The sequence below is a fragment of the Lepidochelys olivacea genome, assembly GCF_965140295.1.
Source record: "Lepidochelys olivacea isolate rLepOli2 genome assembly, chromosome: 10".
Lineage (NCBI taxonomy): Eukaryota > Metazoa > Chordata > Testudines > Cheloniidae > Lepidochelys > Lepidochelys olivacea.
The window spans coordinates 69,130,620-69,154,451 of record NC_140420.1 but is presented as its reverse complement, the minus strand read 5'-3'; the positions used below and the strand labels follow the sequence as shown (position 1 = coordinate 69,154,451).

Here is a 23,832-nt window from a genome sequence, read left to right as displayed (position 1 = left end):
GGCAAAACAGAAGTTTTCATGCACTTTAAAAATTGCAATTCTGATAGGGTGGATCCAAGCAGACAAATCCAGATCCAAAAAAACCAGACAAAAACCAGGAAGATAAATGTGTTGCCTCTTTACTTCAGTGGGATCTTTATGTTGACTCCAAAGGAAGCAGAACTGAGCCCTCAACTCCACTGAGTTCAATGGGCTTTGGATCAGACCCCATAGAAACTGATCCCTTATGTTGTCAGCCACATTTTTCTGTAATACGAGAGAGATTGTTCCTTCTTACCTGATTTGGGTCCCAGTCCTGCAAGCTGCTCCATGCAGGTGGACCCCCACCCTCTAAAGCTACAGTAAATTCAGGGGGGCTCTGCATGGGTATCAGGGTCTGCCTGCACTGATCAGTTTGCAGAATGAGGACCTTTAATCTCTGCTTCAAAATGAGAGTTTGGAGTTGTGACTGTAAAACAGGGGTAGGTCCACACTGGTTGACAAATTTCCCTAGTACCCTGGCAACCCACTTCTGTAAAAATATTAATGATTATGACAATGATGATGATGATCGTAGTAGACAGGGATATTATTTCTAGGTGTTTTGCACCATCCCATAGAATTCTGTTGAAAAGATGCAATTCCTTTTCAATTCCACTGGTTAATTTAACAAAAATCTATAGAAAAGATACAATTTTCTGTTGAAGCCTATAGGGCTTTTCTATAAGGGTGTGTAGGTGCATGTTCGTTCATTCGTGTGTGTGTGTGTGTGTGTGTGTATACTGTATATGTGGAGGTGATATCCATGTGATAAATTGGTGAGGCATTTGATGATTAAATTTGTCACATATCTGTGACTGCATCCTCCGCCTACTAATCCATCTCCCTATAGTTGCTATTCTAATATTCCAAACCCCTGAGTAAAGAGATCTTTATACCTATCACCCACCATGTATTCCATATAATTTATCACTCTAAATAGTAAATATGTATGTGAAGATCTTCAAAATGATGTCCAACTTCTATAGTCTTCACTTAGACAGAGTTCCCACTAAAGTCTGTAAGAGTCATGACAGCTAGAGATAAATCAGTCTTGTGCCCTTTATCCCTGTTCCCAAAACTTTATATCTGGAAGCTGATGCCTTTCTGTGTCTACATCTTTTTACAGTACAAAAGAAGGTATTTCCCAGTGTTGGGTCATAAATTAATACTGACCATTTCCCAGTTTACAAGTTTAGCAGTGATTCTTTTGTCAACATTAGTGTAACCTTTAATTTGAATTTTTAGAATAGCCATTTTATTTCTCATTCTCCTGTAAACTTTGAGAAAGATTAGGGTTTAAACAATAAAACCTTCTGTGTTGTGTCTGGAAAAACTTAGTGTGCTAATTAAATGGAAGCTGTACACACTGTACTTTGTTTTGAGGCCTCTTTTCTCTTACCATTGGAGTGTCCATATTTAAACCCAGGAATGCATTGGTGCAAGGTATTTATAGTAGAGCTTTGAACTGCAGGATAATGTTTACATTTTACTAATGTTGCCTCTTTTAGATATTACAAAAAAAGTACCCATCGGGATCCTTCTTCTTTGCCAAATAGCTCCTTTGGCAGAGGTTTCCAGCGGGGAAACAAGAAAAAAGTTGAAACTGCTCAAAAACAAAGATTAAAATTCAGTATGTTTTGATTGGTTGGTGGTGGGTTTTTTTAAAGGACTGATTCAGTAAGAGGCTAGGAGTTAGACTAGGAGAAGGAAAGAAAAGTGGTTATAGGATCTGATTTGATTGTAAAGTAATAGGAAAAACCTAGACTAAATAAAACATAGTTTAAGGGCCCATTCCTGCAATCTTTACTCATACAAGTAGTTGTTACCCCTTTGAGTAGTCCCATTTAAACAATAGGACTTCTCATGTGAGTAAGGATACTGGCAAGCTCTTATCCAGTGGGCATTATAAAATTGAGCTTTCAAAGACCATAGTAGGTTTGCTGCCTTACCTGCAAACCCTAGCTCAATGAGTAATTATTTCTTACTCATGTGAGTAGTCCCATTAAAGTCAATGGGACTAATGGAAGTAAGATTACTTCCTTGGGTCTGCATGATCAAGCCGCTATTGTCTTGTGTAGCGCACATTATTACTCAGGGATTCAGCAAAAAATACGTGACCTAAAACACTTACCTTCACTGTCGCCTTGTGACCTATTAATTTGCTTTTTCTACAGACACGAAAATAGTCAACGCCTTTTTGCTTAACATCCGCAGGTTCCCTGCTTTGTTGTATTTTTGTAACCGGCCTTACGCTCTTGCTTTGTTTAGCCATTTCAAAAACTGGGGTTACGCATAGGGAGCGCAATTGAGGTTTTAACTTCTGTTTTGTTTTGTCTGCTTTCCAAAAAGACGTGTCCAAATAATATATTGGAATATCTACAAAAGGGAATTTTGAAAAGAGCTGCTATTTCACACAGTTTTATGAGATTAAGTGGGAACATTTTAAAAATGTACTTTCCTGACATTTCCATGTAGAGGATGGTTGTTCCTTAATCATTTCATAGGCTTCCAGTGCCGCTTTATCCCCTTACAGTCACATTCTTCTGTTTATTACTTCAAGGAGTAAGCAGCAGGAGCAGATGAACTTCTAAGAACTAAAGATCCTGTTTTCATGAAAACATCCCTCAGCATTAAGAAACAAGGGAAGACAAAAATCCCAGTAAATAAACTTTATACTGTCAAAATTGTTTCTAAATCCAGGATGCCTCAGTAGCTTAAGTCTAGGTGTGGTGATTTGAACCCATAGGACTTTCTAGTTTAAAAGTGTTCCTGACTGAGCTATATTAACGTATGTCCCATCTATCCCCAATAATCAGTTATGGCTACACCAGTAACTTCTTTTTTGGCTCTCTCTCTTATAGGTAGGACTCAGGGTGTTTTTTGGCAGATCAGGCCAGTGGTTTGGAGACAACGATAATGATGGTGACAAAGTTTCTATTTTCCATGACCTGGATGGTTCAGTGACGGGATATCCAGACACCTTCATAGGGAGGGCAGACAACTACCTGCTTCGTCATCCAGGATGTCTTACTGTCCCACGGTGGAATGGAATGATATGCCGTGGGAAATATGCACAGGTAACACTGGGAGATTGTAATGGATCTGGAGCGGTTGGGAGAGGGTGTTTTTACTAATGGTCTGAATCAGGGCACTAGTGGCAATGAAGCATTTTACCGTCCCCAGTGCAATATTTCAGATCAGTCTTGCTGCAAGCATTAGTACCGTGGATCTGGTTTAGGTAGCGAGAGGAGGTAGCTATGTCAGCGGGAGATTAGCTCTCCCGCTATCTACACCAGCTCTTAGGTTGGCATAAGTACGTCACTCAGGGCTGTGGATTATTCACACCCCTGAGTGATGTTGGTTATACAGTAGTAATTCTGTAATGTAGACCAGGGCTTTGTTTAATATCTGGGGAAAAAGAAAGCAGACTCTCTATCCACCTCTCCATGCCCCTCTGTCGCCTCTAGAGAATATTTTTACAGCCATACAGCAAAGTATATAACCTGCTTTAAAGTTAGTAGAAAATCTTGCCCGGGCCCTCATGCTGAGCATATACACCCTGGTATGTCCTGTGACACCCAGCTAGGGTACTAAGGGAAAGCATGGCATTAATAATGTGTAAAACTTGTTTAGATTTGGACTGGAAGCCAGGTTGGAAGCCAGGTTTGGACTGGAAGCCAGCTGTCTAAGAGGCCTTGACTTAATCACTTAGTCTCACATGATGCCCAATCCTGGAGCCCTTGCTCCTTGTGAATGGGGCTCCAGAATTAGGCCCTTGACTTCAATTTCCCTATCTATAAACGGAGGCTTAGTAGTACTTATTTGCTTCTATAATAGGAAGATTAAAACGCTCATTTAGTTAGTATTTGTAAAGAGCCCTGAAAACAAGAAGGCCTGTCTTTGTGCTAAGTAGTAGTATTAATCATATTTGACCTAAAGAGAAAATGAGAGAATGCAATTTGCTTTATATTGCCATTTCAGTGAATACAAATGTATGGGTTATGAGAGAAAATCACTAGTTTCTTGCATTCCTAGGCCCTTTTGACTAAAAACACATTAGTCACCCCAAATGTTGTCATATTTATTATTTACATGGCAACTATTAGATGCTCTGCAATCACATGAGAAATGGAACCATGAGGCAGCAGATGTACCTGGCATGATGTGGGTTGTGTTTATACAGCTGGTATCTGAGCCCGTAAGATGAGATGTGGCTCTCGAAAGGAGCTGTAATATTCTCCTCTGTACTTATGGGGAGATGGGCACTTCATTTCTGCAGTGGCACAGGGCAAAAGAGACATGCCATACGTAAGAAGAGTTATACTGAAAATGCCTGAGCCATTCATTAAAGTGACCTGTTCTTCAGACAGAATATCTTCATTTTGAATTATCAAAAAATGTGATCAAGACTGCCTCCCCTAGTGTTCCCCTCTCCCAAAATAAACTGATGGATATAAAAGACAGGAAAGTATATTTGGGAGCTGGGAATAAGGTCTTACAGGCCACAGTATGTACTGTGAGGGGACATGTTTCTTTAAGAAGATTCTTGTATGTCTGATGGAGAATACTGCACATGCACGTCTCCTCATGCATTCATTAGTCATCACGATGACAGCCAAAGTACAGTAGCCCAGAACAAAATCTGCCGAAGTTATTCAAGACTGTGCAGTGTTAGAGGTGCCCCCATACAGCACTGATTAATCAGGTTTGTTTTGTCAGTGGGGAGCAGAGCTATTTCAAAGGATAAGCCTGATCTTGCCCCATTGAAGTCCAGTGAGTTTTTGTTGCTGACTGCAGTGGAAATAGGATTGGGCTCATATGTATTAACCCCATAAATCAGATTTACTCTGTGTGTGTGTGTGAGTGGCATCCCCATCTCTGGTAACTCCAGGGTTAAATTCAGAATGATAAACAAGTTGGAATCTATATTTTTATTTCTATTTATACTCTTCCCATTATGACAGGTTTCAGAGTAGCAGCCGTGTTAGTCTGTATTCGCAAAAAGAAAAGGAGAACTTTTCTTCCCATTATGGCACTCTACAGGGTGAGGTGGTTTTTCCACCATAGAAACCTTCCTTGGCTGAGTTCAGGCAATAATAAACATTCACTTCCCTGGGATCTGTCCCTTTACCAGCTCTTTTCACCCAATCAGCATCCAGTTGGGTGAATAAAGTACATACTAAAAGCTTCACTTCATGAGCCCTTAGGTGGGGAAATCGATATGAATCTGAAATGAAAGCAGCGAAGATCATTGGTTCTACATAATAGGAACTGATTTAATTTGCAGAATAGTCATTTGAGTACTTTACTGCAACACCAGAGTTGCTGGGTCTGATGATTTGTGTGTGCTAAATCTGGCACTATATATTTCAGTGCAAAAGAGTAAAAGAATGAACCCAATCATGGAGAAAGATGAGGAGGCCTTTGGTTTACTTTAATCTTAGAAACGCCATTACAAAATGTGCTTTTCTTTCCCCTCCCACGTAGCTCTCAAAGACAGGACATCCTATTCATCCATGGCATAAGCAGGTGAAAGTGCCATTTCAGTCACAGCTGAACTGAGATGAAGGTATTTAGCTTAGGGACGGGCAAACTAGGTCATATGAAATATGAACCAAACCCTTCCTTCAGAGCTTAAGCCAAATATTTTTTTGAGAAAGTTTTGATAGTTCAGTTCACTGCTTTTTTGTTTGGCTTTTCCCCCCTTGGCTTTGATGAGCACCCGAAGTGGAAATACTATAGAAAAGTCCATTCCTTCTGCAGTATTTCTAACTCACCCGATTTTGAGGACAACCTGGAAGCCTTTCATTCCTGAGAGTTCTCTGGTCTGATTCTCTCCCCTCATGTTGCTTTTCTCTAGCCTACCTGACGCATCGCTGTGTGAATTCCAGAGCTGTCTTTGTTCCTAGATTCCCTTACTCCCACCTGTAAGCAGCCAGCATCACAACCCCTTCCTTGGCCTGGTTTCAGATTGCTGCCTGGAGAGGGCTGCCAGCAGGGGTCCCTGAGGAGCACCAGCACTTTCATTTCCAATATTGCCAACTTCACATGCTCAAAAATCATGAGATTAAAAAAAATGCTGGAGTCTTTTATTTGCTTTCTAAGTTTTGAGCCTTTCGGAGTCAATGTTTTCATGCTTTACTCTGCTGGAAACCTCCTTTCTGTTTTTAATGAAAACTAAGCTTCTCCAATAATATGATTCCATGAGCTAGGGGTTTAAGAAAACTACCAAACCTAACAAGACTCTCAATAAAATCATGAGTGTTGGCAACTCTGAGTTTCCTACAGAGTCTCTAGGACACACTCAAATTCTGTTGGTCCAAGAGTGACTTGGGCGCTTTAAAATTGTTAGACGTTCTGCCTGCCCAGTGCCACGCTGACTTCAGCTGAGCAGTTTAATCCAGGTTTTTATTCTCTTCTCACATGCCTTCCAAGCAGCACCTGAGGAGTTAATCAGAAGAAGCTGGGAAACCTTTTTTTTAAACTACTAATTGGCAGAATAAGCTATTTTCTGATGTAAGCACTAAAAGATAGGGGAATGCAGCAGAGTTGAGGCAGTATAATTTATGGGTTACACTAAAATAGATGTCCTGTTATAAAAATTTAGAGCAATTATTTATTTTTAACAAATTCACCTCACTTGGTACATTTTTCTTCATTCTGTTGGGGTACTCATCTAATAGAGGCAGGAAGTCGTTCCATCTCTCTTAATGCTTTTATTTTGTCAAACACAATTCTAGAGTGGATATTTGCTATTGCATCCTCTGATTAGTTATATATATATTTTTCCACTGGCATCTGCTGACCTATTCAAAACCTAGTTATCCAGTTATGACTTTGATATTTCCATCATCATTCCTGAATGCATACACTATAAAGCAGCCAAGAAATATTGCAGGTAGCTGCTCTCAGAATTTTTCTAAACCAAGCTAGGAAAGGATGCTTTTTGAGGAGATAGAGAAGTCTGTAGAATCCATTAGGGCTCAATATGAATCATTGGGATTTGAGGAGGCTTAAAACCGCCCACGGTTGAGTCCTTGGAATGAAAAGCCAACAAGCTCTTTCTAAGCTAGTTTGTGTCTTAAGGTTCAATTAAGGGATCCCATTCTGATCTCAGTTACACACCAGTGTAAATGCAGAATAACTCTGCTGACTTCAGCAAAGCACCTCTGGAGTCATGCTGGTGTAATAGGTATCAGAATCTGTCCCAGCATGTTTTATGGAACTAAAAAGAGATCTTCCAAAGGAATATTGAGGTCTTCAGTATCACTGGCCATTGCAAGCTGTATAACTCCCTCCGTAGACTAAAATTCTTGTCAAGGGAAATAGCCCTTCATTTGGAAGTTGCATGATCCTGGAAAGCTGGTGTGTATGGGGTCTGAAGAAAAACTGCACCTTAGATCTGACCCAAGGTTTTGCCCTTAATTTTGAACTTTGGATTGAGGTTTGATGCCCAAACCCATCAGTCAGCACTATACCAGGAATAAAAACAGTGGCTGAATTAGATCATTAGAAAGGAAACAGATCTTGCCTCAGTCCAGAAGTCAAGAATTTAGTGTGTGTGTGTGTGTGTGTGTGTGTGTGTGTGCACGTGCACCTTGAATGTTGCTTATCTTCACACTCTTTACCCAGATGGATAATAAATAACGTGAGCTGTAAAGAGAATTTCTCAATAATCTCTCAATGTATATTGAGATGGGACTAAATCCTTCTGGATTAGACTGTTAATCACAGCTAAATGAGTCATTATAAAATTCTCTTTAGGATTCTTCTTACAAAATAGCTGCCTCTTCCCCTTGTGCTAGACCAGGCTCTCATCACTCCTCACATTTTAGAATATTTTGCCCACTTCACTTCCTGCTGTTGGATTTTTTTGTTTGTTTTGGGTTTTTTTGTTAGCTGTAAACATATATGCTGGAGCAAAGGGAAGCTGGGTTTCTTTTATTCTAGAACAAAGTTCTCTTGCTATGTCTCTTCTTCCTCCTTGGAGAGAGATGATTAGTTCACATATACCAAAGTTCTTGTTCCAGAAATGTATGGAAATTTTTTTTTCAGTTTCAAGAGTTGAGAGTAAAGATATCCTGGAATAAAGAACTGAAGAAAAGGAAAGGGACTCTGTCATGACACTATAAGAAGAGTAGGCAGATATCTGTGTCTGTGTCATGTTTTCAGGAGACTGGCTGCATTGGGTAATGATATGCAGTCTACAGATATGTCTACACGGCAAAGAAGAACCCAGGGCTGGCCCGTGTCGGCTGACTCCGCCTCGCAGAGCTCAGGCTGTGGGGCTGTTTCCTTGCTGTGTAGGCTTCCGGGCTCAAGCTGGAACCTGGGCTCTAGAACCTTTTGAGGTGCGGCGGGGTTCCGGGGCTTGAGCTCCAACCTGAGCCCAGAAGTCTACACAGCAAGGAAACAGCCCCACTCCAGCAGTGTGAGTCAGCTGGCACGGCCCAGCAGTGGCTGTCTAGTTGCTGTGTAGACTTTTGACTTCAGCCAGCTCAGTAGTAACCAAAAGTAGCAGTAGTTGTTGTTGGCTATTTTGGGGCTATATAAAATGGACTAAGTTCAGTCCACAGAGAGCAGGCTTCCAAATCATGAAATCACCGCTGGAACTAGTGCTCATCAGCATCCTGGATGGCAGACTCGGCAAAGTCAGGGATTGAATAGGCAGAGACTTAGGTTACGTCTACATTACAGACCTTTGAGTAGCACAGCTGTACCGCTGTAAGGTCTTCCATCTAGCCACTCTATGCTGATGGGAGAGAGCTCTCCCAGCGGCATCATTAAACCACCCCCACAAGCGGCAGTAGCTGTGTTGGCAGGAGAGCTTCTCCCACTGACATAGTACTGTCCACACCAGCACTTTTGTTGGTGAAACTTATGTCAGTCCGGGGGGGTTCACACCCTTGACCAACAAAAGTGCTAGTGTAGACATAGCCTTAGCTCCCGTCTTTTCCCTAGGTGTGATCTATCCCTCCAGGTCAGGGATGAAGTCCACAGACAGGGTGGCATGGGGAAACTTACCTTGAGGCTTCTTATTCAGTCTTGTGGATAAAAAGAGGACTCGACTGTGAGTCTGAGACTTTAACTCCCGTGCTGCAATAAACTCCCCATGGGCTGTCCCCTACACCTGTGTTGAACCCCGTTGGCATCAGTGGGACTGCACATTAGTGCCAGGGTCGGTCTGCATGGATTTCATTGCTGGATGAGGACTTTCAGCGTTTGATAATTAAATAATAAAAATGAACAGGCAAGTTTCAAAGTATCCAGCATATATAAACTCTGTCCTGTGTAGCTAAAAAGTTAATTGATTACAATTCTGGAAATCCTGCATGTGTTGGCTGGAATGGGAAATGAAGTAAGTTTACAAATATTTGTAGCTAACCACAAGGCTTGCATTTTTATTTGAGAATGATACAGTGTTTATAAAGCAACTGTAATTATTATACTTTTAGTTAAGCCTATAACTTTGTCCCAAGACATTTAAGAAAATTTTACTGCCAGATAACTTATCTGACACAAGATGATAAAGAACGTATTTTGGAACATATTATAAACTCTTCTATCCTTTCTTGAACCCATTAACAGTAAGTGCAGTGGACAGCCTAGTTCACAACCCTTGACGACTTCTTTTCAGCAGTTAAAGAATTTAGGATGCTTTTCTTTTCCGTCCTGGAATGTAAGGATTTTCTGCCTATCCTTGAATGTATTTCATTGTTTGGAAGGCTTATTTTGTTACCTTAATTTTTGATTTTTCTAATATGTGCACTTCAGCTACTACCTAAATATTATCTGATTGCCTGAGACATGTATTTGATAGGGGGAAAGAGCATGGAATATAAAGATTAGAATGACATGATGAATACTACTGACTTTCATGCAGAAAGAGGTCTAGACTAGTATTATTTTGCAGCGTCAGACATGATTCCAACATTCCTTTTCAGAAAAACACCATTCAGTTAAAGAATAATACACAAATTCAAAGACTCTAAGGCTAGAAGGGCCCATTATGATAATCTAATCTGACCTCCTGTGGTGTGGGTTCTACAGAATTTCAATCTGGTGGCAGTGACTGTGATCAATACTGTTTTGACCTCCTGATCTGGGGCTTGTATGTAAAGGGAAAGTGGATTTTCTTTGGTTTCATAAATTAAAAAGAAGTCTTTCATTTGAATTTAAAAACCATTCATTTTTCCTTGGGCCGTAGAGGAGTGAGCAAATGTGCTTCACTTGGGAAATTATTTTACTAAATGATACGATTTATGGTTTCAACAGTGAGGGGGAGGGAGAACGAGTTAATTCTAATATTTGGTCTGATCCTAAAAGGTGCTCGGCCCCCAGTGGTACGTCATGTACCGCCAGGACCAGGGGTGTAATTACTATTACTCTGGAGCAATCCTATCCAAGTCAATGTAAGTGAGAGCAGGATTTGACAAATGTCTAAAAATTATGGATCAATTTTTTTTTGAATGATCTCTTGTGACTTTAGGCCAATTTTTTCAAACTTAGGTGCCTACAGTGAGGCTGCTAAACCCATAGTTATACACTTAACCAAATGTGGTCTTATTTTCGGGGGCACTGGGTATCCTCAGCTTCATTGAAGTCAAGAGGACCTGCAAGTGAAAATCAGGCCACTTTTTTGTTGTTGTTGTGGAGCTCAGAGTCTATCTATAGACACTCAGGCATGAAATATCAAGCTGAGACACTTCCAAAAATATCATGCCACAAAGCAGACCAGAGGTTACATAACCCCTGTGCCGGACACCCCACCACTGTCTCTTGTCAAATCAATTTTGTTGTCACCAAGAAGTTAGATTCCAAGACGGAAGCAGCAACTGGTTGCAACATATTGAGCTGTATGTTATGCCAGACAGAAAAGTGAGGTGCAGGCCACAGCCAGCTTCTTGGCTATGGTTCTTCACGTAGCCTGTGTCATGTCCATGGAGCAACTCCTTTTAAATACACTAGGTTCTCTGTTGAAGAATTATTATTATTATTATTATTGTTGTTCTGTTAGGACCTAGAGATAAGATAAGGACCTTGATGTGCTTGATGATGTACATATTCCTAGTAAGAGACAGTCCCTGCCTTCCTTGAAGAGCTTACAGTCTAAATAGACAAAGCAGAGAACAGATGGGAGGGGAAAAGAGGCACAGAAAGGTGAAGAACCTCGGGTCTCACAGTTGGTTAATGGCAGAGCTTTGATCAGTATCCAGGTCTCTGACTCCCAGTCCAGTGCTCTGTCTACTAGTCTTTGTTGGCCCCCTCACATTCTCCCCAGTGATAGTAAAAGCTATTGACAGAAGACTGCCTCCATTTTGCTCTTCTTAAAAGTGTGAAATCTTTGTTTTAGAAAAGGTAGTACTAAATGAATTTTCTTGTAGAAACAGAAGCGTATTCATGTGTGCTTTTTTTTTTTAACATTTTAAAGTGCTCGTCAGCTGAAGATGGGTGCACTTTCCTTTTGACTGGTATATGAGGTAGTGAAGCAAGATTGTATGTGTCCTAAGCTGCTCCCAATTTATTTTAAATCTTCCAGGGAGTGTGGCTGCACTACACAATGTTTTAAAGTGCTAACATTACATTAGCAGATCTGAATATACATCTATCCAGCTACTGCCTTGGTATTCCCGATATGGGAAGGCTGCTGTACATTAGGAGTTCCACCTAAAGGCTAAAATAGCTTTTCAACAAAAATTGGCCTTCACTTGAAGCTAGTGTCAGGGCAAAAATTCATTCTTAGGAGTTGTTTCAGAGTAGCAGCCGTGTTGGTCTGTATTTGCAAAAAGAAAAGGAGGACTTGTGGCATCTTAGAAACTAACCAATTTATTTGAGCCTAAGCTTTCGTGAGCCGATGAAGTGAGCTGTAGCTCATGAAAGCTTAGGCTCAAATAAATTTGTTAGTCTCTAAGGTATCATTCTTAGGAGTGTGCTGAGGCAATCCACATCCTGATCCCTGTGAGGGAGGGGCACACCTGTTAGGCTCAATGCAGAAGAATAGTGCTGTGGATCAACACACAATTTGAAATGTGAAAAGAGTGGAATAGAGATGTGGATTCCACAACAGATTGTGGGTCTGATCCAAAGTTCATTGAAGTCAATGAAAGACTTCCAAGGACCTCAGTGGGCTTTGGATCAGGCCTGTGGCCCTTCATTTAAAATGTAATTGTTTTGCATTTATAAGGAAATAAGCACCTAGTAATATTTTCTGAATCACCCCTTTTCGTTTAGAGTTTGAGTTGTAAACATTGCTGCTCTGGTCCTTTTGTACACCATGAAATGACATGCAGAGAGCTACAAAATCTGGTTTTGATGTACTGCATTATTTGAGTCAGAAATGCTTCAGTGGCTTGCAGAAAGTGCTGATGGAACGTTCAGAAAAGCCATTTAAAGGAAATGATGATCAAACACACATGTTAAGGTGAGACCCGGATGGCTTAATGAATGTATGTTTGTTTTTTTCACCCCCAGCTTTATATTCAGGCCAGACGTCCGGAGAATCTGACCTTATCAATTGCCAGAGCAACATACCACTCTCATCCCCTGAGGCTGCAGGGAGTGAATAAAGGAGTACCATATCAACAGTACCAACCTGTAGTGATGCTGGAGCAGGCCTATACCATTCATTGGGATGGGAGAGCACCTGAGGATGTCATTCTGTACCCAATCAACTTCAACAGGTACCACCCAAGATTTCTTTTGAGAGTGTTCTGTCTCTGACATGAGTATTACTACGATGCTTTTCCAGGGTCCTGCTGATTTTCTTTTGGCACAATATAAGCAACTTCTGAGAAAGCTCCAGTAAGTTGTTTATGACGGACACAATTACAAACAAATGCCTCTGTGTTCACTTTACTGCAGCCTTTCTGATGTGCAGAGACTTTTCTCCTTCCAGTAAGTTCTGAAATAAAATCCAGTTTACAACGGGCCTGCTGACCCTGAAATCGGATCCAAAGGAGCCCTCATGTGCTCTCTCATTTGTTTACTCTAGTTGCTGCACACCCAATTTGTTTCCCATAAATATAAAGTGTAGAAATGTATTTGAATGGAGAGTCGCATTTTCTCTGTCCTAAACACTGCAATTTCATTCTTTATTTGTATCAAGTTTAAAAATACCAGGAGTCTGCTGAAATATTTCAAAGGTGATAAAACTCTTTTCTGATCCAGTTTCCATTTTTTCTTGCACTTCCTCTATATAAAACTGGGACATATGCACTTTAGACTTATTTTTCCCCTGCAGGTTGTTCCTTTTTTTTTAATAGATCTTTCCTGTTTTGACTATTGGGTAAAGGGACTGATTCTTATCACATGTATATGGGTTTTACATTGGCATGCTTCCATCCACTTCAGTGCAGTTACACCTGATTGGCACTGGTGTAACTGAGAGGAGAGAGAGCCTCACAATATGTGAGGCATACCCATTATTTACATTGTCAAAATAGATATTTAGGTACTATAGTGATAAGCAGCATAGAAAACCCTATAGTTGACACACAGGTTCTTTAGCACACATGACTTCTTGAGTCCTGTTACGATGATAAGAGCAGAGTTGTGCAAACAAACCCTTGCATTATTACATGTTGCCTAATCACATAGGGCAAGAGTCCCAAAGTATTTAGGTGCCAAAGATGTAGGTAGGCATGTAGTGGGATTTTCAAAAGTCCATAAGCAGGTTAGCAGTCTTTGCATCTTTAGGGGGTGCCTAAATACCTATGCAAATCGAGCCCATAGAGAATATCTAACTCAGCTCTTCCAAGACAGTTAAATTGCAAAGTTTTAGCTGAAGGTAGCACTTTTGGCTCCGTTTTGAATGGTGTTTGGTTTCCTTTAATTTTTGTGCTGAAAATTTTGTGGGTCAAATTCTGCCCTTCGTTACACATGTGAAACCCCACTGATGTCCATGGAATTGTACGAGGGGGAGGATTATATCTTTTTTTTATTCCTGATGCAGTGGATAGCACTGGAAATGTATATGACGCTGTACAGTGGGTATTCCACCAGACAGACATTCTGAAGCAGATCTGTTTCATGCCTCTGCTTTGGTTCCTTGGAACTCCTGGGTACGGGTGAGATTTTCTTTTTTTTTCTTTGGGGGGCAATGCATATACAGCAGAGGTGTTTATCCTTTTGCCCAAACAACATCCATTTTGAATACCTGCTGGTAGCTTTGTCCAAATGGCTCATTGCTGCTGCCAGAGAAGGACGTTCCCAATCTCCAGCATGGAGATGCTGCTCATAGAGATCATGTATCCCAGCATGAACTGCTCCATTGTAATCCCAGCAGCCTCCCCCCATGACTGTGCTGAGAAGGTGAAGGTATAGGTCTTGGGGGGGTGGGGGTATATGCATGTCACACCTTGCACACTCTCTTGCCATGGAGGAGCTATTAATATGTCTAAGAGTTTTCAAGGTCTTGTACTTTCACAGAGAAGAAAAGTCAGTATGTCATCTGCGGACACAAGCCCTAGTTCTGTCATTTATTTTCCTATTTTAAAAGTAATTTTCCTTGCAATTATAGAGCTAAATCCTCCGCTGGTGTAACTTGTGACTCTAGGGAAGCCATGCCAGTTTTTACTCCAGCTCAGGCTCTGGCCCACAGTATTAAAACAGATTCAAATTTATAAGCAGCCCCTGGGTCTCTGACAAAACCCAGCCAGAGATCTGGGCCTTTATTCTGGCAGGACATAAATGCATCACATAATCAAAACCCTACAGAGTGTGGTTGGTTTCACAAAAGACAACAAGAAAACCACAATCAAATCATTTGAATGGGGGAAAGCTGTCTGGTTTGAAGAAATACATAGAAAGAAAACCACAATTTTGCTTCATATAAAACTTACTAGCAAGAGTCTAGAAAGAAACAAGTGCAGCAAGTCCCTGTTTGTTCTGAGTAGATTAGATTCTCTAAGTAGGGCAAGAACTCAAATGATGTAATGGGAATGATGAAGAGTTTAGGCTGCACAGGAGAAGCACTGAGAAAAGAGGCTCTCATGGAAGGGCAAAGTAACTGAGGGGAAAAGAGAATTTTGATTAAAAACATTGTCTCTTAAGCATTTCCAAAGTGACCGTTACTTCAGCACAGCATTCTTATTATTTTTGGAATGGAAGAAACAACAAATTACCAAGATAGAGACAATCCAAGTTAGACCCCTTGGGAAGTTTCTACCTGCCTTAACAGGTCTTCCTGTTTGTGTGTGTTTTTTAAACACACAGCACTGTGAATAATCAACCAGAAAATGAACACTCTTGATGTAGTGAAGAATGTACAAACTGCATATTGAGCAAAACCAAGAAGAATGATTGATAAGCTTAATAGCAGTGTCTTGGGAGTAATAATTGCAGTGCAGCTTTATTAAATCATTAAATTATTTTTACCTGGCATTGGTAGAGCAGTGGATAGCTATATCAGGGATACTGATATTTCAGCTAGGCAGCACTGGTGTTTCTGGAATAACTATTTTGAGTTGGCTAAAAGAAGGTCGGGGGGAAATAAAGAATTTGACAGTGGGATGTGTATCAGGATTTGGATTAATAGTGATGCTGAATACTTGTATTGCCACCAGAAGTTCTGTTAGATCCCAACAGCGGTAATTTAAATTTAATTCAAACATCTGTTTAAAACAGTGATACTTAGACCTCGGTGGTTCAGGAGCCAAATTAGTGATCAACACTGCCCAAAAGAGCCACAGTAGTGTGGATTCATAGTTTCATTTTGTGTGTGTGAATGAATGAATGAATGAATGAATGTACTCAGAGCAAAATGACTGACCAGGTATTCTACAATTGGCTAATAATTAAATCACACAGTGAGTGGCAGGAAACACAGTAAAGAGCCACTTGCAGCTCCTGAGCCTCAGTCTAAGTATCACTGGTTTAAAAGACTGGAGCACTGAAATTCACTAGGTGGTCCAGAGGGGTAAATTGACATGCCTCAGTTGGAGTCAATGTGAATTTACTCCAGGTGAGACTCTAACCCAGTGTGTCTAGCAGCACTGCACAAGCATGTATCTAGGATGCGATTTGGAGCAAAAGCATTTAAGAGGAGCCCTTCCTTTTATCTGTGACTAACTGAAGGCATATCATGGATGTACCTATTCAGTGCTGATTTCAATGGTTACGTGAGGATTACAGTAATTGTGACCCCCCACACACCCTCAAAATTCCTTCAGTTTCCACTAAAAGAAATAAAATGGGATTAAGGAAATCAAACACGAACTTGACCTCTCGAACCACCACTTGCTGCATTTATGGCTCTGCTGTGGAAACTCTTGTACGGGCATTTTGCATGAAGAAAACTGATTTCCTTTCCAGTGAGAAGTACATGTGACTTATTGGGTATGGCAGTTGATTTGATATAGAAAACCAAGTCATTAAGGTCTGCAGACTGAGCTTTAAATTAGTGGTGCGCATGTCCAGGTTGGCTCAGAAAGGAACTTGTTTGTTTGTTTGTTTTTCTAGTGCATTGGGTTGTCAGATGGATGTGAGTTTTATTATAAGGATAAGATGAAGGTGTGCTATTGAGGTCTCTTGAAACTGTTAACATAGGACCTGGTAACTTGTAAACATTTTGGCAACGAACAGAAAGAGAATACCAACTGGAATTTTAATTATAGGGAATAAAGTCCTGTAGAACCTATCAAAATATTCTGAAGCCTGTTCTTGTCAAGCATAAATTGTGTGTGAAAGTTTCATGAACGGAGACCTAAGACCCCTCCACAATGTGTCTCATCTCACTGTTGGCCGATGTTCTTCATCGAGGCTGTTTCAATGTTCCCTTGTTTTTTTTGTCCTTCATGGAGGGATGGAAATTAAAAACTAGGTTAAGGGCTCTGCTCATTATGAATATCCATTTGTGAAGCACAAAGAACCATAGAGAAGCTTGTTAGATGAGGGAAAGGGAGCGGGAGAGAAACTGGAAAGCTAGGTGGAGATTATAGGGAACATTGTGTGTCTTTGGTAAGTGTCTCCTCTCAGACTCTGGAGAAATGGTCCAAAGATTGGCACTTCATACAGTAGTCAAAGTCCTTCAATTTAATGACCTAGCCTTTGTCTGTGTGCAGAATCTCTAATCTTGGAAGAGGCTAAAGCAAAGATGATTATCAAATGCATGGTGCAGTGCAGTAAATCAGTAGGGTTTATTTGTGTTATCAGGAAAATCTAAAGAGGGCTCAAATCACCTCAAAGTAAATGTCTAAAGCATCATGTGGTAAATTGTACTCTGGAAATAGCCTGAAAAGCAAGAGCAATTAGGCTATACTTCAGCATTACTAATGAGCACCAGCTAATACCACTGTACTTGGTCTGTTAACGCTTAGAGAGAAACACTTTTCCCCCATCCGCTGTGATTCAGCTGACTGAGAGAAATACCAGGGTGTATCTGAATAAAAGACAGACATAATAAATTGATGAGGTCATTTATAGTCAAATCATCACAATCCCCCACAAAACCTCCCTGCAGATGCTCTGATCTGCCTTACTGCCACAGACTGTGGAAACACGCATGGCAGTCTTCATAATGCTTTATTCACCGGTACTGTCTTATGGCCTGCTGCTAAGTGCCCACTGAAATCAATAGAAGCTGATGTACTCAGCACTTCACAGGAGGTGCTCAGAACTTCGTTGCACCTCTGCAAAGGTTTTAGTGGTGGGGAAGGACTGGAGAGCTTTGGTTTTGTACTATTCTGATTGGAAGTGAATGAAATTGGATGTATTCATGTTTTCTTTGCACTCATACACTGGCATAGGGAAGGGCTGAATATTTACATTTCTATAGAAATGGGCACAGGCGGCCGTGTTAGGATTCTCATTTGTATTAGACTGGGGTCTGAAGGTCGGGTTCCAGGCTGTACCAGAGCTAGGGTTTGTGATCATATTCAATAACGTTGAAATCTTCTGAACAGAAACCAGGGATAAAAGAGTTATTTTGAATCTGACCCAGAACTCAAACCACAGAGGTAGGTTCAAATCTCCTCTACACCCCCCCCCCCACCACCATTCTCCATGCCCCAAATTTGAGGTTCTGATTTGAGCCCATTACTAACTTCTAGATGAAAAGGTGGCACTTTACCACTTTCTCCATGTTTAGCAAAGTGAGATCTGGATGAGTGTTTTGATCTAAATGACCTCAATTATCATCATGTGCCCTTCTGTATAAGCAAACTATCTATATTCTCCAGTTCCCCAAATGAAAATCCAAGGCACTAATAATATTTGGCTTTGTATGAGCTGGTTTCAACTTTGAGGGGATTATTGTCTACAGCGGCTTTTTTTTTTTAATATGATTCATGCTTGTAGCTACTTATCTTGTGTACAATTAAATTCTTTACCAGTGATGCAACCTGGAGGAAAACAAAGAAAATAAGACCAGGCTAGAATGAGCCTGTTGCAAACATCCAAGCTGATGGAGACTTTTTTTAAGTTGTGGTTTTATTCTTTTATATATTAACTAGTATATGAGCAACACTTTGCTTCTACCATTATTACCTGGACTGATAAATATACAGGCAGATGAAAACAACTTTTCTGCAAATCAAATTGCTACTGGCAGCCTGAGGGCTGCAACCATCTTTTTGTTTTTATATATATATACAGTAATTAGCACGATGAGTCTCTGATGGCTGGTTGGGGCCTCTAGTGCAGCCAGGATACAAATAATAAATAATAATGTGCTATTAAATGTGAGTTAGGGTATCCTAAATCTGGCCCTAAATATGCTGATTATATCCCAGCTCAAATTCAATTATCCAAATAACATAAACATTAGTAAATATATTTAAACTCCCTGTGTCTCAAAAATAATTTTTCTTACTTATCTTTGATCCATTAGGCTAAACAAATAGATTGGCGCTGTAGTGAGCTGTTTTACTGTTAAGAAAGGAGCGGAGATGTTTACTGGAACTTCGGAATGCGAGTTGCTTAGCTGTAGTTACATACGACTGTAGTAGCATCTGTGAAGCTGTAGTAGCTGTGAAACAGCTTTTGTCACCCTCTGTCCCCGAACCTGTCCACTTCTATGCTCAGGGCTGGCCTGAAGATATTGGGGAAGGTTCGCGAGGTGACTCTTGACTGACTCCATTTTACGTAATAACCCTATGGAAAGAATGTGTGGCTCAGGCAATCTGTAGATCCATCCCCACCCCCAGCCTTCCACTGCAGATGCAGAACCCAGCTGCTTGTTCTTTTCTATCCTAGCAAGTGATTTAGTTTGGGTTTCATTTTCAAGGCTGTCTCCAGGAGGAAAAGGGCTAGACATGTTACTTTTCTTTTCTCACCCACTGGAAGCTGAGATTTTTCTTTTCTCCCCTTCCCCCAAACCAGCGGGTCTTGTGACTGTGAATTTCACAGGGCCCACAGATTAGTTCTCACCATATGTGTATGTGACATGTTCACAGAAAAAATAGTAATACAGTACTGGATAAACCAGTTAAGGAGAGAAAATTGGGAAAAAAAATTGTTACTGTCAAGAAAGCCAGTGTGTTAAGGAAAAAATATGATGTCAGTGAAACTCCTAATATTACAGGATTTCTTTTTAGTCTGAATGTAAGGTTCTATGAGCCAAATACTGTGCTAACTCCTCCTCCATGCATACTAGCTATCACCAGTAGGGTTGGAGCTTTAATTTGTTGGACCTCAAATATAACCCCCTTTGCCTAAAGTGGCATAAATGTGAAAATGACACTGTGTGTGTGAATATTAACGATCTCTGCATAGATAATGCACAAATTTAGGCTCTCTTAGCCTCCAGAAAGGCCATTTTAAGTTTGGTTCACACCGCTCTGGTAACGTAACATGCTCTCCCTTTGTCACTAGAACTGTAGTGAGTTGTTTTCAGAAGTGGCTAGTCTTAACAAGGCCTTGAAAAGGAAAATTGCTGGCTGTTTGCCTGGTAGCTGTCTTGTCCCTGTGAGGACTTGACTTGAATGTGCTTAATGGACTGGAACTGAAGAAAAAGCCTGAAAAAGAAATTTGAGAGGAGTGGGATGGACCGCTCTAGTGAGCCAGTGGGACTCAAGGCCAGTCTGCTGAAATGTAAGGGGTTTGAACTGGGAGAGGGGTGGAGGGGGGGCAGTGAAGATACTCTCCAGTTTGTTCTCAGCCTTTTTTCCAGTCATGAGAGTGGGGAATACATCACACTCCCCTTTCCAAGTCAAGCACTGGAGTGGAGTTAGCCTTCAGGAGATGGCTGCTGTGTTGTTAACTTGGCTGAATGTGAGCTTTTGGTGGACAGATAATGAGCCTGCAGCCAGACAGTTCACTGTATCTGAAGACTCCTAGGAGACGTGAACCGGTCACTCAAACTGCCTTCTCACTGAGGTCAATGGGAAATGCAGATGCTGAGCACCTCTTGGGATTTGCTGCTAAAATGGAATGAAAACTTTGAGTATGATCATTTTTTCGTCTTATTCACTTCAGAATTCTCTCTGTGAGATTGGTATTACCCATTGGGATATTAACTTTCACAGGAGTGCGTGAGGATTTATATTTGAAATTTTCCTATTGATGTGAATAGGAATCAAATTGCTAAGCCCTTCCACACGCTTTGAAAATACATTTAATTGTGCTTGTATAGGTTTGGGGGAGTGGGGAATTAGAGGGCCATTTTTAAATCAGAGTAGCTTAATGGACTGGAACTGAAGAAAACTGGGGAAAACTGACCTAGTGAGCAAAAATCTCCCATTCTCCTAACTTTCATATTTTGGAAATCAGTTAATCTTTATTAATTCCCAGCATGTGCTGCAGGCAGCTCTAACCATTGGATTTTTTTCCCTCTGATATTTAGGCTATGTCTACACTACAGACCCTACAGCAGTATAGCTGCAGCTGCACCGCTGTAAGATCTCCCGTATAGCTGTTCTATGTTGCCAGGAGAGAGCCCTCCCACCAGCATAATTAAACCACCCCCAACGAGTGGTGGTAGCTATGTTGCGGAAGAGCGTCTCCTGCTGACATAGTGCTGTCAACACCGGTGCTTTTGTCGGTGAAACTTATGTCGGTCAGGGGTGTGTTTTGTGTTTTGTTTTGTTTTTTCCACAGGCCTGACTGACAAAAGTAGTACTTTTATCAGTAAAAGTGTAGACATAGCCTAATTCTCTAGCCACATTCTGTTCTGCACTGGTGTAGAGTTACTCCAGATTTAAACCAGTGACATCAGGATTTGATTTCTAGATTCCATAGTCGTCAGCCATAGAACAAGTCATGTCAACAAAATCTTCATGGTGGTTTTCAGGGGCAGAACTCTGCACCTTTAGAACCTCCAGTAGCTAGGACAGTATCAGGGCTCCTTATGTTCTCTTTAGGCCAGCAACTATGGCTGTGTCTGCACTGAGCAGCTTATAGTGGCACAGTTCTGCCGCTAATGCCATGCTGCTGTAAGATATGCAGTGTAGCCACTCTTTGTTGGCAGGACAGAGCTCTCCTGCCGACAAAATAAAACCACTCCTAACGAGGGGCTGTAGCTTTGTCTGTGGGAGACGCTGTCCCGCAGACAAAGCACTGTCCACACCAGTGCTTTTTGAGGGTAAAACTTTTTTTTTGGTCAGGCGGGGCGAGGGGGTGTGCGTGTGTGGGGGTTGTTTTTTTTTCCCCTCCCTCCCCCCACTCCCGCCACCCTTGAGCGACCAAAGCTTTCCTGATGAAAGTGCACTGTAGACATAGCGACCAAAGCTTTCCTGATGAAAGGGCACTGTAGACATAGCCCCAGGGACATGTTCAAACACATGTTGGTCAGATCTGACATTCCATCCTCTAGAGGGCAATGTTCCACCTAAACCTATATGGTGCAAGAGCTTTGTAGGAGAATCATAGAATATCAGAGTTGGAAGGGACCTCAGGAGGTCATCTAGTCCAACCCCCTGCTCAGAGCAGGACCAGTCCCCAATGTTTGCCCCAGATCTCTTAATGGCCCCCTCAAGGATTGAACTCACAACCCTGGGTTTAGCAGGCCAGTGCTCAAACCCCTGAGCTATCCCTCCCCCCAACCCCTGAGCTATCCCTCCCCCCAAAGAGAGGGGCAGCAAGCAGATGTACGCTCCTGTTAAACTTACTTTAGCCGAACCTCTTGTCTGTACCACTCCAAGTTATACCATTCTCACTTCAGAGGCAGATTTATCATCATGCCACAAAAATCAGGCATTACTGTATTTCCTTGTTTATTCCTAAAAACTACTGGCATCAGTTATGCAAAATCTAGAAACTGTGAATATAAGATACTTTGTGTGTACTAAGGGAATATTTCAAACTTTTTCCTCTGTGTATTTCATTTGGGGCCTTAGGCAGTCCTCTGGGTCTTCTGGAGCTGTGCTTTGGACTCAGCTGTAGAGGGAGGTTCAGCTTTTGCTGGAATTACTATGGGACTCAACAGTAGTAAACTATAGATCTATCATGTGTCCAATAACAGGAAATCTCTGAATCGCTTCTCTTTCCTTCTTCCATTTCCCCCTTGTTGCTTCCTGTAAATTTGATCAAAAAATTCAGCAGCTGGCAACAGCGAAGAGAACTTTTTAAACATTTTGGTATTTTTGCTTCACTTGGGGAGTCAGAACAGCAAATGTCAATATTGCAATAAAAAAGGGTCACAAGACCGCCATTTCCAAGAGAAAATAAACAGTGCTAAGCAAACTCATTTAAAAAAAAAAAACATGAAACACACTGTGTGGACTGTTGAATGACAGTAACACAGGAGCAGAAGCTGCAGTGTTGAGATATGCCTGTGCCAGTAGACATTTTAAATATTCAGTTTAATATTTGAAAATATTTGGTAGGACTCAGTAAACCTTGACTTTGTACCAGTTCTTATTTAGCTTTGCTTCTTCAGGTGCCAAAAGTCTGGGGAAAAAACAGAGGAAACTGACCTCCCAAAAAGTTTGTTTTTTTTTTTTTTAAATCCCCTACTATGAGAATGAATGGAATAATGTCACTAGTAAATGTTGTAAACACAGCTATTTTCTCTTTCATTAAAGCTTCTAAAATATGAATTTGATTTTAATTTCATTTTAAAGGGTCAACTCCAAAAAAATCAGACTTTCTGCTTGAAAATTGTTAACCCATTGTTACAAGTAAATCCCCATAACTGAAAGAAAAAAAAATCTGTTTACTTTCTACATTTGACAGCATTTTATCTACAGTTAGTTTCACTACTTCCTTTTGTACAGGTTTCACTACTTCCTTTTGTACAGTCTGTTAATCACCATCCCCTTTTATTTTGATCTTTCATTCAACATGAGGGAGTCTAAAACTGCAAATTCTCGCAGGTGAAGTACCAAAAGATGAATTAAAATCAGTGGCATCCCTTTACAGATATAAAAAGATAATATGTGTAAATGTTTCCCTTTATGATAACCAGAGCAGATCAGAAAAGTGATGGAGGAACACAAGCCATATTGGCTTTCAGTGGTCACTTAGTGGCTTTGGAAAATCCCAGCTGATATTGCTTACATGTTAGGAAAGGTGGAACATGGCCCGTTTGGCTCAGAGATATATGCCAGTCTAAATTTAGCTTGATCCATCTGTGAGTTCTAGCTGTTACTTCTCCAGCTGAAAACGAGAGTCCAAACAGAGAGGTTTAAGTTCAGAAACACTGAGGAGCCATAATTTAACTGCTTTCTCTCTCTCTCAAAAAACAAGGGGGGAGAGAGTAAGGTTTCCTGCAGCTAAAGTTCCAGCCACAAGGTTCCCTACATTCAACACTCCACAGTGAGTAGGAATAGCTCCCATCTTTTCTTTTGCGTGCAGTCATCACAGCCTAAATCTTCTGCTGACCCGTTAAGCTATCTTGTCTGATTGTTTACAGCCACTGTATCAGGAGGCTGCATT

General features: G+C 41.0%; 2 protein-coding genes across 5 annotated transcripts in view; both read left to right on the top strand.

The window, feature by feature from the left end:
* Nucleotides 1–23,832, top strand: part of CEMIP (cell migration inducing hyaluronidase 1) — a 143,511-nt gene that overhangs the window by 23,020 nt on the left and 96,659 nt on the right. The window lies entirely within an intron of this gene.
* LOC311527216 (cell surface hyaluronidase CEMIP2-like) overlaps nt 1–23,832 on the top strand; it is a 74,441-nt gene that overhangs the window by 32,096 nt on the left and 18,513 nt on the right. For all 4 annotated transcript variants that reach the window (XR_014713285.1, XM_084640933.1, XM_084640934.1 and 1 more), the window contains 2 exons: nt 2,883–3,098; nt 12,493–12,701. Coding sequence is in view for 3 of the 4 variants with exons in the window: in XM_084640933.1 (XP_084497059.1) it covers nt 2,883–3,098; nt 12,493–12,701 (425 nt within the window). In the remaining variant the exon portion in view is untranslated. The remainder of the gene's footprint in view (nt 1–2,882; nt 3,099–12,492; nt 12,702–23,832) is intronic.